Here is a 17969-nt window from a genome sequence, read left to right on the forward strand (position 1 = left end):
CAATGAATGTAGAGTTGCTTCCTATCAATGGTACAACTGTTATAAATTAAGAGCACAATTACTTTGAATTAATGGGAGAATATGGTTATACATTATTGGTATAGTTATTAAGAATTAATGGAGGAATTGTTTTAGATTAATGGCTTAAATATTATAAATTAATGGCTTAGATGATATAAATTAATAGTTTAAATATTGTAAATTAGTGGCTTAGATGTTGTAAATTAATAGCTTAAATGTTAGAATCTAATGGCTTAGATGATATAAATTAATAGTTTAAATGTTATAAATTAATGGCTAAATGTATAAAATAACAGTTCAGAAGTTAGAAATTAATGCCTTAAATGTTATAAATTAATAGCTTAAATGTTATAAATTAATAGCTTAAATGTATAAAATAACACTTTAAATGTTGTAAATTAATGGCTTAGATGTTGTTAATTAATAGCATAAATGTTATAAAATAATAGCTTAAATGTATAAAATAACAGTTTAAATGTTGTAAATTAGTGGCTTAGATGTTGTCTATTAATTGCTTAAATGTTAGAAATTAATGGCCTAAATGTTAGAAATTAATAGTTTAAATGTTATAAATTAATTGCTTAAATGTTATAAATTAATGGCTTAAATGTATAAAATAACAGTTTAAATGTTGTAAATTAATGGCTTAAATGTTACAAATTAACAGTTTAAATGTTATAAATTAATAGTTTAGACGTTATAAATTAATTCCTTAAATGTTATAAATTAATGGCTTGAATGTTTTAAATTAATAGCTTAAGTGTTGTAAATTAATGGTTTAGACGTTATAAATTACTAGTTACAATGTTGTTGTTTGATATTTTTTCTTACTTACCTGATATTTATGTTCTTCTTCGATGTTCACTCTCCGGAATTTCAGGCACAAAAGAGCTCGCGCGCGACCTCCGTGTTCCTTATATAACTTAACAAGGCGTCGGTTTGTTAATCAAACGGTAACGATTTTTTGACATAGCAGGAGACGGTTTTTCCATTGTAACAAAATCAAATTGAACGATTTCTTAATTTTTATCGTAAATTGGCATCTTTTACGATTTAATACGATATCCATTTTTATCATTTTAATAGTTTCTACAAACTAAGACTAAATTCACACCTCCATGATACTAGTTTTCGACTATCGATTAGTTTGGACAAAAAGGGAAAAGAGCCTAAGGGCAGTCGATGACGTTACTGTGAAATAAGTTAAGCTATTAAATAATCAGACAGATAAAATTCATATTAAGCGTTATATTATATTATCGATATTCGTAAATTTACTCGTGCTAATTAAAAAATAAAATGTTCTTTTTTCTTGAGTAACACCTACATCACTGTTTGCGATATTTAAGATTCTTATTTAATGCTTATTTAGAAGTCAGGTACCTTTTTAATTCTTCTCAAGTTAAACGATTAAATTTACTCGTTATAGTTGTAACATAAAATGGCTTTATTTCTTCATTACCGCCTGCATCGCTGTACGTGATACAGTTATTAATTATGTAGCAAATAATATGATCTAATTGGCTGTAATCGCGGTTACGTATTTCTTCGTTAAATCTATCGATGCATTGGGCTATTAGCGGGAGACTTACTGATTCCTCGAGGAATGGTTTGATTCTTATAAATTAATGTTTTAAATGTTGCCAATTAATGTTTCAATTGTTATAAATTAATAGTTTAATCGTTGTTAATTATTTGCTTAAATGTTATAAATTAATAGCTTAAGTGTTATAAATTAATAGTTTGAGTGTTAGGAATTAATGGTATAAATGTAAAAATTAATAGCTTAAATGTTATGAATTTGTGACTTATTGTTGTAAATTCATGACGTAAATATTGTAAATTAATGGCTTAAATGTTATAAATTAATAGTGCAGTCCAGTGTAGATCATCCAAAATGATCTTAGGGGCTTTTGGTGATCCAAACTGGACTGTTGCGTAGTTCTTGGCTTGGTATCGTTTTCCAAAGATTAATCGACTGATTAATTTTTGGAAAACGATGCCAATTACCAGGTCTCACCACGAGGAGGTGACTACGCTCGGGTCCCATTTACATATGAGCTTTTACGCATTGAAAGCAGAGATGTAAAATTATTTTATAATAAAGCGACATTGTAGCGGCGGCATTGTTTTGTCCGGAGTTTATTTGTTTTTAAATTACTTGTAATCTAACGGTTTTGGTACTCCGAGGCAAAACAACAACACTATTTGAAATGTCCTATGACTCATGTGCAGCTACAGATAAGATGTCGTTGCCTTCGGTTAAATTACACTTGCTTCCTTGATTCCATGAATATGGTGTTGTTTCGTTGGTTTTTAGCAGACATGGAAAATTACATCTTAAAATTACACTCTGCGTTACCACTGCTTTTTGTTAGGGAAGTGATACATTTACACTGTACATGAGAGTGTGTGTGTAAGGGTCAGAGGGCGTCCAGGTCTGAGTTGAGACAAAACACAGCAGTCGTTAAGAAGCATCTGGAAGAGTCGGTTGACAACAAGCGTGCGTGCGAGTAGGATTACGAGGTCTTCAGAGTATAAGATATGTGTATAGCTGTTGTGTGTGAAATAAAGTCAGTTATTTGTATTTCCAAATCCTCTGATTTCCTTAACATGGTAGCAGAGCGTGGTTTATAGTTTTGCAAGTTATTGAGTGCGTGGCTTTTCAATCTTGCGAGTTAGTTCGAGTGAGTTTCAATAAGGGAAGAAACGTTCAAAGAAAGAAGAGAAAAGTTATACTTCGAGCACGTGGGAACGCTTGAGTAAGATATAAGGAATCAATTAAAATGGAGAGATCGGAAATCATGATACCTATATTCGATGGTGAGGATTATGGATTGTGGAAGCAAAGAATCACAATGTTTTTCAGGTATAAGGAATGTGATATTGTTATAACAAGAATGAAGAACAAAAGAGACAATGAAGACTGGGACAAAAAGGATTTGAAAGCAATAAATATAATTTATAGTGCAATATCGAATAGACAATTGGAGTATGTTAGGGAAGAAAAAACGGCGTATGAAATAGTAAAAAAGTTCGATGAAATGTACTTGAAAGAGTCGACGGCACTACAGATCGTGTGCAGAAGGAGATTGGAAAAGATAAGACTGGATAACTACGGTGATTCAGCATCGTTTTTCAGAGATTTCGAAAAATTAACAAATGAATTAAAAAGTGCGGGCGCACAAGTGAGTGAGAGGGAAAAACTAAATTACATGCTGAATACGTTACCCGAAGAATACAGCTACATAGCGGACATAATAGATGCATTGAAAGAAGAAAATCAAACGGTAGCGTATGTGAAAAATAAAATTGAAATGGCGGAGAAGAGAAATAAGTCCAATCGTGGAGAAATGCAAACCAATGCCTTTTCTGCAAAAAAGGAAGGATGCTTCAGATGTGGAAGATTAGGACACTTTGCGAGAGAGTGTCAAAATGGCGTACAAGCGGGAAGCAGTAACAGCTATTGGCATGGGCCAACACGAGGTCGCAGCAGAGGACAAGGAAACAAAGGAAATACGAGCAGGGGACGTGGAAACTTCCATCGTCAATCAACAACCGGCACGAGCGAGCATGGCAACTCAGGGGCAGGCACATGGATAGCAACGGCGCACGCAGCACACAACAGCGAGACGAATGAGATAAGTGAGAAGGAAATAATGTGGCTATTAGATAGCGGTTGTACCGATCATATAATTAATAATAAAAATTATTTTGATAAATCTATCGACCTAAAAGAACCAGTGAATATATATTTAGGCGATAATAGACCGATAAAAGCGACAAAAGTTGGGAATGTTATAAGTTATTTTAAAGCATTTGGAAAGCGAACTCAAATAAATATGAGAAAAGTTTTTTATGGGAAAGAAATGTCCGCAAATTTGATCAGTTTAGGTAAACTAACAGATAATAAGAATATGGTTATTACAAAAGGAAATATTGCGAAAATAATAGATGTAAACAATAGACTTACGGCTGTAGCGTTCAAAGAGAATGGGACATATAGAATAAAAGGTATATTGAAAGGGAAGGAACACTTAGTAAACAGTGCCAAATGTAGTGGTATGAGTAAAAGAGAAAGAGAAAGAGATAGGAAACGTGAAAGAGATAGGGACCGTGACAGGGAAAGAGAAAGAGAAAGAGATAGGGAACGTGAGAGGGATAGGGCAGATTATGTCACACATATAAAACAACATATTAAAGTAGGTGAAAAAATGGTACCAGATGGATTACCACCAGACAATAAAACCAAACTTGATTTGGATTCTGACGAAGATGAAGAAGAAGAACAATATTCAGATGGAGATGATGATTACGAGCCACCAACATATATTGTGAAAAAGCTTCCAAAACCACTTAAGCCATCAGAGCGCGAAGAGGAACAAGAAAGATCAGAAAAGGAAAACAGCAGTGTGATTCACACAAAGTATTGTAAAGTAGATATCCCTTGTACATTTGAGGAGGCGATTTGTTGTGAAAATAGTGAAGATGGTAAGAATGAAGAAAATTATAAGAAGAGCAAAAAGAATAGAAAATTGGAGAAGGACAATGACGAAGATAGAAGCAGGGAAGGTGAAGTATCTGCGAGGAACAAGGGCGAAAAATGTAACAAAAGTAGAACGAAGCGAGGAAAAGAAAGAGATAAACAAAAAAATAGGACATTGTAAATAAAAGAGAAAAGAGAGCGATGTTGCAAAGAATATGATATGTAGAATGAATGAATAGAGTTTGTAAATTATCGAGAGCGATTTATGGGTTAAAAGAAAGTCCGAGAGATTGGTATGAGTGTTTTGTTAGGTATGTGACGAGATTAGGTTTTAAGAAGAATAATGTAGAATTGTGCTTATATACTCATGGAGAGGGAGAAAATGTTGTTTATTTGCTAATATATGTAAACGATTTGTTAATCTGTAGTAAAATAAAAAAAAGGGTTATTAACAGATAAATTTAAAATGAAAAGATCTAGGCGAAGTGGAAGAATATCTTGGAAAGTTATAGTGCGAATTATCTGAGTAGATAGAAGATTGTTGTAGCGAGACACATTTTAAATATGCTTTGCGAATACTGAAATATTTGCACCGGACAAGAGATTTAAGGTTGCATAATAAAAGGAGCGAAAAGTGTGAAACGATAGATTGTTATGTGGACGCCGATTGGGCAGGAGATCATATAGATAGGAAATCGACTTCTGGGTATGTAATTAGATTGTATGGAAATGTAATTGGATGGAAGTCTAAAAAACAAAGGTGTGTGACAAAAGCCTCAACGTATGCAGAGTATGTAGCTCTATCGGAAGCGGTGAGCGAAGTAATGGCTATCAGAGAATTAATGAAAATCTTCGATGTAAATCTAGACGATAACCCTGTAAAAATTTATGAGGATAACTCTGGAGTAATGAGTATAGCAAAATACGGAACTTTTACAAAAAATTCGAAACACATTGAAGTTCATTACCACTACGTTCACGAGTACGTAAAGGAAAATAAGATAAACATAATAAAAGTAAGTACAGAAGAAAACACTGCGGATATTTTTACGAAGGCACTGTGTAGAGAGAAATTTGAAAGGTTTAGGTCATGGATGAATGTAAAATAAGAGAAATGTAAATAAAGCGATAAATGTTAAATATTTTGTTAATTCGACAAGTATGTAAATAAAATTAAGTGTACAGTATAAATGTAAGGAGGCGTGTTAGGGAAGTGATACATTTACACTGTACATGAGAGTGTGTGTGTAAGGGTCAGAGGGCGTCCAGGTCTGAGTTGAGACAAAACAGCAGTCGTTAAGAAGCATCTGGAAGAGTCGGTTGGCGACAAGCGTGCGTGCAAGACGTTCTTCAGAGTGTAACATAGATGTATAGCTGTTGTGTGAAATAAAGTCAGTTATTTGTATTTCTAAATCCTCTGATTTCCTTAACATGGTAGCAGAGCGTGGTTTATAGTTTTGCAAGATATTTAGTGCGTGTCTTTTCAATCTTGCGAGTTAGTTCGAGTGAGTTTCAATAAGGGAAGAAACGTTCAAAGAAAGAAGAGAAAAGATATACTTCGAGCACGTGGGAACGCTTGAGTAAGATATAAGGAATCAATTAAAATGGAGAGATCGGAAATCATGATACCTATATTCGATGGTGAGGATTATGGAATGTGGAAGCAAAGAATTACGATGTTTCTCAAGTATAAGGAATGTGATATTGTTATAACAAGAATGAAGAACGAAAGAGACAATGAAAACTGGGACAAAAAGGATTTGAAAGCAATAAATATAATTTATAGTGCAATATCGAATAGACAATTGGAGTATGTTAGGGAAGAAAAAACGGCGTATGAAATAGTAAAAAAGTTCGATGAAATGTACTTGAAAGAGTCGACGGCACTACAGATCGTGTGCAGAAGGAGATTGGAAAAGATAAGACTGGATAACTACGGTGATTCAGCATCGTTTTTCAGAGATTTCGAAAAATTAACAAATGAATTAAAAAGTGCGGGCGCACAAGTGAGTGAGAGGGAAAAACTAAATTACATGCTGAATACGTTACCCGAAGAATACAGCTACATAGCGGACATAATAGATGCATTGAAAGAAGAAAATCAAACGGTAGCGTATGTGAAAAATAAAATTGAAATGGCGGAGAAGAGAAATAAGTCCAATCGTGGAGAAATGCAAACCAATGCCTTTTCTGCAAAAAAGGAAGGATGCTTCAGATGTGGAAGATTAGGACACTTTGCGAGAGAGTGTCAAAATGGCGTACAAGCGGGAAGCAGTAACAGCTATTGGCATGGGCCAACACGAGGTCGCAGCAGAGGACAAGGAAACAAAGGAAATACGAGCAGGGGACGTGGAAACTTCCATCGTCAATCAACAACCGGCACGAGCGAGCATGGCAACTCAGGGGCAGGCACATGGATAGCAACGGCGCACGCAGCACACAACAGCGAGACGAATGAGATAAGTGAGAAGGAAATAATGTGGCTATTAGATAGCGGTTGTACCGATCATATAATTAATAATAAAAATTATTTTGATAAATCTATCGACCTAAAAGAACCAGTGAATATATATTTAGGCGATAATAGACCGATAAAAGCGACAAAAGTTGGGAATGTTATAAGTTATTTTAAAGCATTTGGAAAGCGAACTAAAATAAATATGAGAAAAGTTTTTTATGTGAAAGAAATGTCCGCAAATTTGATCAGTTTAGGTAAACTAACAGATAATAAGAATATGGTTATTACAAAAGGAAATATTGCGAAAATAATAGATGTAAACAATAGACTTACGGCTGTAGCGTTCAAAGAGAATGGGACATATAGAATAAAAGGTATATTGAAAGGGAAGGAACACTTAGTAAACAGTGCCAAATGTAGTGGTATGAGTAAAAGAGAAAGAGAAAGAGATAGGAAACGTGAAAGAGATAGGGACCGTGACAGGGAAAGAGAAAGAGAAAGAGATAGGGAACGTGAGAGGGATAGGGCAGATTATGTCACACATATAAAACAACATATTAAAGTAGGTGAAAAAATGGTACCAGATGGATTACCACCAGACAATAAAACCAAACTTGATTTGGATTCTGACGAAGATGAAGAAGAAGAACAATATTCAGATGGAGATGATGATTACGAGCCACCAACATATATTGTGAAAAAGCTTCCAAAACCACTTAAGCCATCAGAGCGCGAAGAGGAACAAGAAAGATCAGAAAAGGAAAACAGCAGTGTGATTCACACAAAGTATTGTAAAGTAGATATCCCTTGTACATTTGAGGAGGCGATTTGTTGTGAAAATAGTGAAGATGGTAAGAATGAAGAAAATTATAAGAAGAGCAAAAAGAATAGAAAATTGGAGAAGGACAATGACGAAGATAGAAGCAGGGAAGGTGAAGTATCTGCGAGGAACAAGGGCGAAAAATGTAACAAAAGTAGAACGAAGCGAGGAAAAGAAAGAGATAAACAAAAAAAAATAGGACATTGTAAATAAAAGAGAAAAGAGAGCGATGTTGCAAAGAATATGATATGTAGAATGAATGAATAGAGTTTGTAAATTATCGAGAGCGATTTATGGGTTAAGAGAAAGTCCGAGGGATTGGTATGAGTGTTTTGATAGGTATGTGACGAGATTAGGTTTTAAGAAGAACAATATAGAGCTGTGCCTATATACTTATGGAGAGGGAGAAAATGTTGTTTATTTGTTAATATACGTAGACGATTTGCTGATTTGTAGTAAAAACAAAGGGAAGATACAAAGTGTAAAAAAATTATTAACTGATAAATTTGAAATGAAAGATTTAGGTGAAGTAAAAGAATATCTTGGAATAAATATAGACTATGATTATTTAAAAAAGGAAATGAGATTAAGCCAAAAGAAATACATAGAATCATTAGCAAACAAATATAAATTACATAATAGCAAATTGTACTGTACACCTATGGAGACCAACTTAAAAATTGAAAAAGCTGATATAAATAGAGAGGACATTGGATACAAGAATTTAATTGGCGCATTGCTGTATATTAGTGTAAATACCAGACCCGATATAAGTTATAGTGTGAATTATCTGAGTAGATTTCAAGATTGTTGTAACGAGACACATTTTAAATATGCCCTGCGAATATTGAAATATTTGTACCGGACTAGAGATTTAGGGCTACATTATAAAAGGAATGAAAAGTGCGAAACGATAGACTGTTATGTGGACGCCGATTGGGCAGGAGATCATATAGATAGGAAATCGACTTCAGGGTATGTAATTAGATTGTATGGAAATGTAATTGGATGGAAGTCTAAAAAACAAAGGTTTGTGACAAAAGCCTCAACGTATGCAGAGTATGTAGCTCTATCGGAAGCGGTGAGCGAAGTAATGGCAATCAGAGAATTAATGAAAATCTTCGATGTAAATCTAGACGATAAGCCTGTAAAAATTTATGAGGATAACTCTGGAGTAATGAGTATAGCAAAATACGGAACTTTTACAAAAAATTCGAAACACATTGAAGTTCATTACCACTACGTTCACGAGTACGTAAAGGAAAGTAAAAGTAAGTACAGAAGAAAACACTGCGGATATTTTTACGAAGGCACTGTGTAGAGAGAAATTTGAAAGGTTTAGGTCATGGATGAATGTAAAATAAGAGAAATGTAAATAAAGCGATAAATGTTAAATATTTTGTTAATTCGACAAGTATGTAAATAAAATTAAGTGTACAGTATAAATGTAAGGAGGCGTGTTAGGGAAGTGATACATTTACACTGTACATGAGAGTGTGTGTGTAAGGGTCAGAGGGCGTCCAGGTCTGAGTTGAGACAAAACACAGCAGTCGTTAAGAAGCATCTGGAAGAGTCGGTTGACAACAAGCGTGCGTGCGAGTAGGATTACGAGGTCTTCAGAGTATAAGATATGTGTATAGCTGTTGTGTGTGAAATAAAGTCAGTTATTTGTATTTCCAAATCCTCTGATTTCCTTAACACTTTTATACAAAGTAGTGAAATGAGAAATTAAGTACTGTATTTAAAATTAAAAAATAATGCTATATAGAAATAAAATAGCACTCCAGGGACCTGAAAGATTTCGTTAATAAAATAAAACAATATAAATCATTAATTCACTCACTACAAATTGATGGTACTGATTTAAATCAATGAATGTAGAGTTGCTTCCTATTAATGGTACAACTGTTATAAATTAAGAGCACAATTACTTTGAATTAATGGGAGAATATGGTTATAAATTATTGGTATAGTTGTTAAGAATTAATGGAGGAATTGTTTTAGATTAATGGCTTAAATATTATAAATTAATGGCTTAGATGATATAAATTAATAGTTTAAATATTGTAAATTAGTGGCTTAGGTGTTGTAAATTAATAGCTTAAGTGTTATAATTTAATGGCTTAGATGATATAAATTAATAGTTTAAATGTTATAAATTAATGGCTAAATGTATAAAATAACAGTTTAAATGTTGTAAATTAATGGCTTGAATGTTATAAATTAACAGCTTAAATGTTATAAATTAATAGCTTGAATGTTATAAATTAATAGTATAAATGTTATAAATTAATAGTTTAGACATTATAAATTAATTCCTTAAATGTTATAAATTAATGGCTTCAATGTTAGAAATTAATAGCTTAAGTGTTGTAAATTAATGGTTTAGACGTTATAAATTACTAGTTACAATGTTATTATTTGGTATTTTTTCTTTATTTACCTTATATTTAAATTCTTCTTCGATGTTCACTCTCCGTAATTTCAGGCACAAAAGAGCTCGCGCGCGACTTCCGTGTTCCTTATATAACTTAACAAGACGTCGATTTGTTAATCAAACGGTAACGATTTTTTGACATAGCAGGAGACGGTTTTTCCATTGTAACAAAATCAAATTGAACGATTTCTTAATTTTTATCGTAAATTGGCATCTTTTACGATTTAATACGATATCCATTTTTATCATTGTAATAGTTTCTACAAACTAAGACTACATTCACACCTCCTTGATACTAGTTTTCGACTATCGATTAGTTTGAACAAAAAGGGAAAAGAGCCTGTATTTTCGGCCTATCGCGGGGAGACGCGCTTGCGAGAGTGCGCGTCAACGGGAGTCGTAAATTCCCGTTACGATTGCATGAATCGACACCGCGGATAGATCGATCCCCTTATTTCGGCTAGGATAATAGGGGTGGTTGAATAAGTATAACACTGTGATTAACAGAGCTATAACTTTATATATTTTCAACACTTTTACACTGATATGCAGTAACGTAGACGATATGCTAAGATATGACGTAGTCAAGGAACGAGTAAGAGAGGCAACCGAAGTAGCCTCGTAATCGACAGGATGAATGTTGTAGAAAAACTGTAGGTCGTTCTCGTAGGATTACAGAAGAAAGCTCGGTGTGGGTGTTCCCTTTTTATGAAGGACGTGGATTCGTTGTTCACACTTTTCGTGAGTAGGGTGAGGGCACGATCTATGATGTCCATTGGTTTAAGTCAATGTTAAAGAATGACTAGAGGGGATGAAGCCTCCTACCAATGTTGCTAGTTGATGTCTTGTTTAACGGAAAACCTGGATTTCCCGGTGATTAAACATTCGTCTTTTACTAAGTCACTACCAGCTTTCTCCGGGTTTCCTAATAGCGTGTAGTAAATCCAAGGGCCTTTCTAAACTGGCTATAAACAAAAAGCATCTCTAGGATATGGAGCTTATTCCGTAAATTGACGACATATGTCAAAACAATAGCATTAAAAGCTGTCATTTTACGGGTTCCTTGGATTTGTTGAGGGTCGAAGGACGGTGCGTAGACCGTCGGCGGTCAAGCAGCGCCGGATAGCGTGCAGAAGTCTTGCGCGACGTTACAGAGCCTAAGGGCAGTCGATGACGTTACTGTGAAATAAATTAAGCTATTAAATAATCAGACAGATAAAATTCATATTAAGCGTTATATTATATTATCGGTATTTGTTCATTTACTCGTGCTAATTAAAAAATAAAATGTTCTTTTTTCTTGAATAACACCTACATCTCTGTTTGAAATATTTAAAATTCTTGCTGGATGCTTACTTAAAAGTCTGGTTCTTTATTAATTCCTTTCAAGTTGAACGAGTAAATTTACTCGTTATAGTAACAACATAAAATGGCTTTTTTCTTCAATATCGCCTGCATCGATGTACGTGATACAGTTATTAATTATGTAGCGAATAATATGTACTAATTGGCTGTAATCGCGGTTAGGTACTTCTTCGTTAGATCTATCAAAGGATCTATTAGACTATATGCGAGAGACTTATTGATTCCTCGTAGAAATATCAAATTCTATGAAAATTAAATGATTTTATTCAATTAGTATTCGACAATGTCTGTCATTGTATTTTCGACCAGTCGCGGGGAGACGCGTTCGCCTGATATCACGTCAACGGGTGTCGTAAATACCCGCTACGATTATAATAATCGACACCACGAGTTGATCGATCCTCTGATTTCTGTTAAGACAATAGGGGTGATTGTTTTGATATAACACTGCATTAACAGGATGTAAAAGATATGTCGGAGATGAAAGGACATCGGAGCCTTCCTTTTGGAACTTCGGGAAAATCCCTTAACACCGTAATCTAGATTCTATCATAGGCGTAATTAAACAATTGTCGTCTTTCGATCCGATTGTATTTGTTTGAGATTTGTGATAATAAGCTTGGGCTCGAGGCGACAGCAAGTCGTCGAACGTAGCCGCGGTCACGGGATGAACGCTTTGTCTAACAAAGGTATGGAGTAATTCTATAGCTCTCCTTAAAAGAAATATTTGTGGCGGCACGCGACAGTAAACATTCCAATGGTTTCTCTCCCGTGGCTCGCCACACGCAGACCCTATTCTTCGAGTAAGATGATTGCCAGATGTCGATGCGTCTCCGCAGTACATGTTCGGCTAGCCTGAGGGCCTGTCATAAATCTTAAGATTTAGTTAACTAAAGTCCTTCAGACAGACAAAGAATCTTTGTCCCAGCTACGGGAAGATAGGAAAGACTTATTATATTTTCCAACGAACGGCGTCTCCCACTAGTAACTTTCCTTCGAGGGCGGCTAGCATCTTTTTCTAACCATCGATATGGAGATTGACCAATTAGCAGCAACGCCAATTTCCCTCACCTTCTGAACGAAGGCTATTCTCCATGAATCCAATGATTTCGTGTCCTTAGACACACCCCATCATAGTTTACCTTTGCAGCATCATCGCGACGGAAAGTCATTCTCTCGTGAGGTCGTATTAGCGAGTTACTTAGCGTCTGTACGTTCGGTGGATATTCCACGTTAACAACTAAAACAACCAAAGGCTGCGAGCAACTGGGTAGAAATCTTGCCAATAGTTCTATTAGGCATACGAACAGCTATTAAAGAGGACCTGAACGTGACGGCAGCCGAAATGGTTTATGGCACCGGCATACAATTGCCGGCAGAATTCTTTTTACCGACTAAGCAACAGGCCAACTCGGAATGCGCAACTCGCCTAAAAGACCGAATAGAAAAGATCAGGCCTCACCCGATTACGCAACACGACGAAAAGAGAACCTTCGTGTTCCGTGATCTCGAAACATCGCCTTACGTATTTTTGCGCCACGACGCCATCGGAGACCCCTTACAACCACCCTACTACGGACTGTATAAGGTTATAGAGCGAGGAAAAAAGACCTTTACGATTAAAATAAACAACAAAAACGTAATAGTGTCCATAAACCGATTGAATCCCGCATTTTTACTAGACGATAACATTGAACACCATAGCACCGAAAAGCGTAATGTAACAACATCGCCTGGTGTCCGAAACGAACAAAGCGAAGGGGACTCAAGAGTTCATCACACTACACGCGCAGGCAGGAAAGTTCGCTTTCCCGATCGTTTCCAGGCAGGCCTTAGATAAGCTAACATTTAGATCTACCTGCGACATAGATATAAGGAAAAACGTTATCACTGGTAAGGGGGTACTGTGGCGGCACGGGTCACGGAACTTTCCGACGGCTCCGGATACAAAGCGCTACGCTGTCAAAGCGCGACACCGACGTGCCCAACGTGGGATCGATATCTTCACGCTCTTTTCGCCGAATTCTCGGAAGAGCATACACGTGCCAGCCGCGGCGGCACATCTAATGAACACACGCTAGTGGGGGATATCGATGGGCAACGAAGGGAAGAGTCTGTTCGATCCGGAACAAAAGGACAAGCAGTCTGTCTCGAGCCGTTAAATAATAATGTCCTCAGTGCCATTGCGTAGCAAACGCGTCGATTGAACTCTCGGTGTCAATTGTTAGTAGTTAACAGTTAATAGTTATTTGTTGACTCTTCTGTTAAATTGTTTCTTAATAAACTGTTGTTCGTTAAACATCTGAATATTCCTTATGCACCTATCACGACATACCACCTCATACTTAACGCCATCGCTACAGACTGGCGCTGATGGCAAAACTACGTAACATTATTTACAGCGCATGAAGCAAACCATGTACACATCTCTGAACTTTTGAACAGTTTCTTCCACTTTCTCCTATGAATGTCTTTATGCGATATACAGGTTGCATTGAAATCAATCAACGTTATTAAAGTCGTAGATTTGGCGAAGTTAATTAAATATTTTCAATTCTTTTTTAAACTTATATGTCGGGTTTACATTGGAAATAGGGTTAGGGGCGTGAAACGAATCTTCGTTTGGATTACACATTGTCGATAAGCAATAGAGAAGAGATTGACTAGTGCAGATACGATTATCATAGAATTGGACAAGTAACCGTGGTAATTAGATACTCGAGAAACTAGTGACAATGATCCTAGGTTCAATAACGAATCCGCGGTCGACGGGATGATGGATGAACGTGCTCGCAAAATCTAAGTCAGACTCTTTGTTAAAACGTGGAATATCCACCGAGCGTACAGACGCTAAGTAAGTCGCTAATACGATCTCACGAGAGAATGACTTTTCGTCGCGATGATGCTGCAGAGGAAAACTATAATGGGGTGTGTCTAAGGACACGAGGTCATCGGATTCGTCGAGGATAGTCTTCGTTCAGAAAGTAAGGGAAATTGACGTTGCTGCTAATTGGTCAATCTCCAAATTGGTGATTAGAAAGAGATGCTAGCCGCCCTCCAGGGAAAGTTGCTCGTGGGAGACGTCGTTCGTTGAAAAATAGGTCTCCTCTATCTTCTCGTAGTTGGGACAAAGACTGTTTGTTTGAAGGACTTTAGTTAGCTAAATCTTAAGATTTATAACGGGCCCTCAGGCTAGCTGAAAGTGTACTGCGGAGAAGCATCGACATCTGGCAGTCATCTTTTAAGGAGAGCTATAGAATTACTTTATACCTTTGTTAGGCAAAGCGTTCATCCCGTGACCGTGGCTACGTTCGGCGACTGGCTATCGCCTCGAGCCCAAGCTCATTATCACAAATCTTGAACAAATACAATCGGATCGAAAGACGACAATTGTTTAATTACGCCTATGATAGAATCTAGATTACGGTGTTAAGGGATTTTCCCGGGGTTCCAAAGGGAAGGCTCCGATGTCCTTTCATCTCCGACACGGCCATCCTGACTATCACACGTCCTCGTGTGTAACTAAAATATTGCAATTTTTTCTTTTTTTTTTTTTTTAACATTAGACTCGACGTAACTGATATTATTTACCATTCAATTAAACGTTCCAAATAAGACGAGGGTCCATTTCGACAACGAGATTTTGTTCAGAGGTTTGACAAGCAAGGAAATGAAGGAGAACTAAAATTAGTGGCGTTATAATTTGTATTCAAAGTGCTAGTTGCATTCTGTGAGTTATCAGTCAGATCGTAACGACACGACAGATCATTTTTGATTTCGTACACGGGTGAATCTCAGTTTGTTGGATGTGTTACTACGTTGGGCGTATTACGAAGGCGCAGAGTGTCCCACTTTACGTATTACGAAGGCGCAGAGTACCACACTGGGTGCACGACCACAACGTGGTATTAATGATCCTCTGAGGTCCGTGAACTTGCATCGTTATTATCACCGTCGTTGTCATCATCGTAGACGTCTAACTCAGCAGGAACGCTGCTGTCTGGCATCTTCCTCAGTCTGTCATGTCTGCCCTTATATGATCTTTTGCCGTCTAAGGTTTCTAAGGTGTACCTATCTCCTTCCAAAATCTCTGCTATCCTGAACGGACCTCTGAATTTCGGATCTAGCTTCGTTTGGTTCTTTTCCTCGTTTTTACGTAATACAAAATCACCAAGGTTAAACCTAACTACTTGAGCCTTATTTTTGTCGAACCTATCCTTATCGTATTTGGCACTTGCTTCTATACATTTTATCGCCTGTCGTTTTACATGGGAGATATCTACTTCTCTTTCTTCGATGTTGTCGGGTACGGACAAGCCGTAGGGTCTCGCTGTTTTACCGATTAACAGTTCCAATGGGCTCGACTTAGTCACGCGGTTGGGGGTACAATTTAAAGCCAGTTGTGTTTCCCCGATCGCGTCTTGCCAGGACCTTCCGGTCATTTCTATTGTTGTGAAGGTATTTTTTAGCGTACCCATGATACGCTCTACCTGTCCATTGGCCCTGCTAGCACCGGTTGCTATTAAGTGGAGTTTAATATGTTTGTTTCTGCAAAAGTCTTGAAATTCTTTGCCCGTTAAACATCTTCCCTGGTCCGCTAATATAGCGGACATGAGTGCTTTAATGGTATTAAGGGAGTCTATCTTACGGTTGTGGTGCAAGTATACGAACTTGGTGAAGGCGTCGACCAACACAATGACATATTCCTTCGCGTCGTTTTTACCGCTTAGTTTGCCCGTGATATCCATGTGAACCGTGTGCCAAGGTATGCTGGTCTTAGGTATGGGTGTAGTTCGGCTTGTATTTTGCCTGAACTAGCCTTAGAAACTCGACAAGCATGACAGTTCTCAACGAATTTGCGAACGTATTTCGCCATTCCTTCGAACCAGTAATACTCGTACAGTTTCTCGAGCGTTTTATCCCATCCTAAGTGCATGATTGACTGGTGTACATGGCTGATCACGGACCACCTAAAGCTTCTTGGGACAATGGGCAAGCAGAGAGTTCTGCCTCTTCTTTGTATTTTACGGTACAGGGTGCCGGATCGTTGTTCGTAGGTGTTCGCGATGTCGTCCGCAAGCTCGTCGTTCCGCAACTTATCAACGATTTCGGTGATTTGGGGGTCGCGACGTTGCTCCGCTAAGAGCCAGTCGTCGGAGATTTCGGCCAGATTGATTTCCTTTTCGGCGATTTTGTCGATCGTACGGTGATCCGAGTCTACGTGGTTCCACGAAAAGAAATCGGCGTGAGCCATTTGTTTGCCTTGTTGCCTGGATTTTCTGTCTTGTTGTTGCGGACAAGCTGGTGCGATATGGCCCTCCGCCTTACACTTGAAGCAAACCAGCCCCAAGAACAATCCCCGAGTCGACTTCTGTGGGATGAAGCCGCCAGTTGGTAGTTTGAGTCATCTGGGTGAGTCGTTTCCGTTTCACTTCGATTCCGGAGTCGAGTGCTCATTAATTAAAGAATCCGTAGCCTCGAAATTTTCCGGTAAGAGAACGACTGATGTAATAGTAATGCAAGGAATCGGGAATACCTGCGTTAAAAGTACGTCCCAGATTTTGTCCGTCGTACGTATTAACGATTTTACATTGGAGATAGCTTTTCACGTCCTTGACGATAGTCATTTAAAGTACGATATTATGATTGGTCGCGAGATAGTAAGATTCGATGTAATCATTACGCCCAACGGCCTCGATATCCGCAAAACGAAGACAGTCAATGCTTGCCATAAAACCGTCGAAAATGAGATTGATTTTGATAAAGTAGACACCGAAGTATGTGGTAATGATAAGAGCCGATTGATTTCTATTCTGAGAAATTCTTTCTAGGCCAGTTAGAGATTCGATTAATTGATCCCAACATCACCGTACAAAGAAGGCCCCACCGACTCAGCGAGGAAGAACGAAGAACAGTTATTATTATTATTATTATTGTTGTTATTGTTATTGTTATTGTTATTGTTATTGTTATTGTTATTGTTATTGTTATTGTTATTGTTATTGTTATTGTTATTGTTATTGTTATTGTTATTGTTATTGTTATTGTTATTGTTATTGTTATTGTTATTGTTATTGTTATTGTTATTGTTATTGTTATTGTTATTGTTATTGTTATTGTTATTGTTATTGTTATTGTTATTGTTATTGTTATTGTTATTGTTATTGTTATTGTTATTGTTATTGTTATTGTTATTGTTATTGTTATTGTTATTGTTATTGTTATTGTTATTGTTATTGTTATTGTTATTGTTATTGTTATTGTTATTGTTATTGTTATTGTTATTGTTATTGTTATTGTTATTGTTATTGTTATTGTTATTGTTATTGTTATTGTTATTGTTATTGTTATTGTTATTGTTATTGTTATTGTTATTGTTATT

At 36.6% G+C, this 17969-nt stretch overlaps 1 protein-coding gene across 1 annotated transcript; it reads left to right on the forward strand.

The window, feature by feature from the left end:
- Positions 1-4235: 4235 nt before the first annotated feature.
- Positions 4236-7998, forward strand: LOC138189429 (nucleolar protein 58-like). Its single transcript, XM_069131486.1, has 4 exons — positions 4236-4447; positions 4505-4626; positions 7532-7751; positions 7809-7998. Exons 1-4 carry the CDS (start codon positions 4236-4238, stop codon positions 7996-7998), a joined length of 744 nt encoding a protein of 247 aa, XP_068987587.1.
- The last annotated feature ends 9971 nt before the right edge of the window (positions 7999-17969 follow it).

This window comes from Bombus flavifrons, unplaced genomic scaffold, assembly GCF_040668555.2.
Source record: "Bombus flavifrons isolate JBK064 unplaced genomic scaffold, iyBomFlav1_principal scaffold0041, whole genome shotgun sequence".
Lineage (NCBI taxonomy): Eukaryota > Metazoa > Arthropoda > Insecta > Hymenoptera > Apidae > Bombus > Bombus flavifrons.

What these genes read in the sequence shown, in the direction of transcription:
- LOC138189429 (XM_069131486.1), top strand. Translation starts at nt 4,236, where the DNA reads ATGGTACCAGATGGATTACCACCAGACAATAAAACCAAACTTGATTTG. An exon ending in AGCAGTGTGATTCACACAAA is followed by an intron (nt 4,448 to 4,504) that starts GTATTGTAAAGT and finishes TTGTGAAAATAG; the next exon opens with TGAAGATGGTAAGAATGAAG. An exon ending in GAGGAACAAGGGCGAAAAAT is followed by an intron (nt 4,627 to 7,531) that starts GTAACAAAAGTA and finishes ATATTAAAGTAG; the next exon opens with GTGAAAAAATGGTACCAGAT.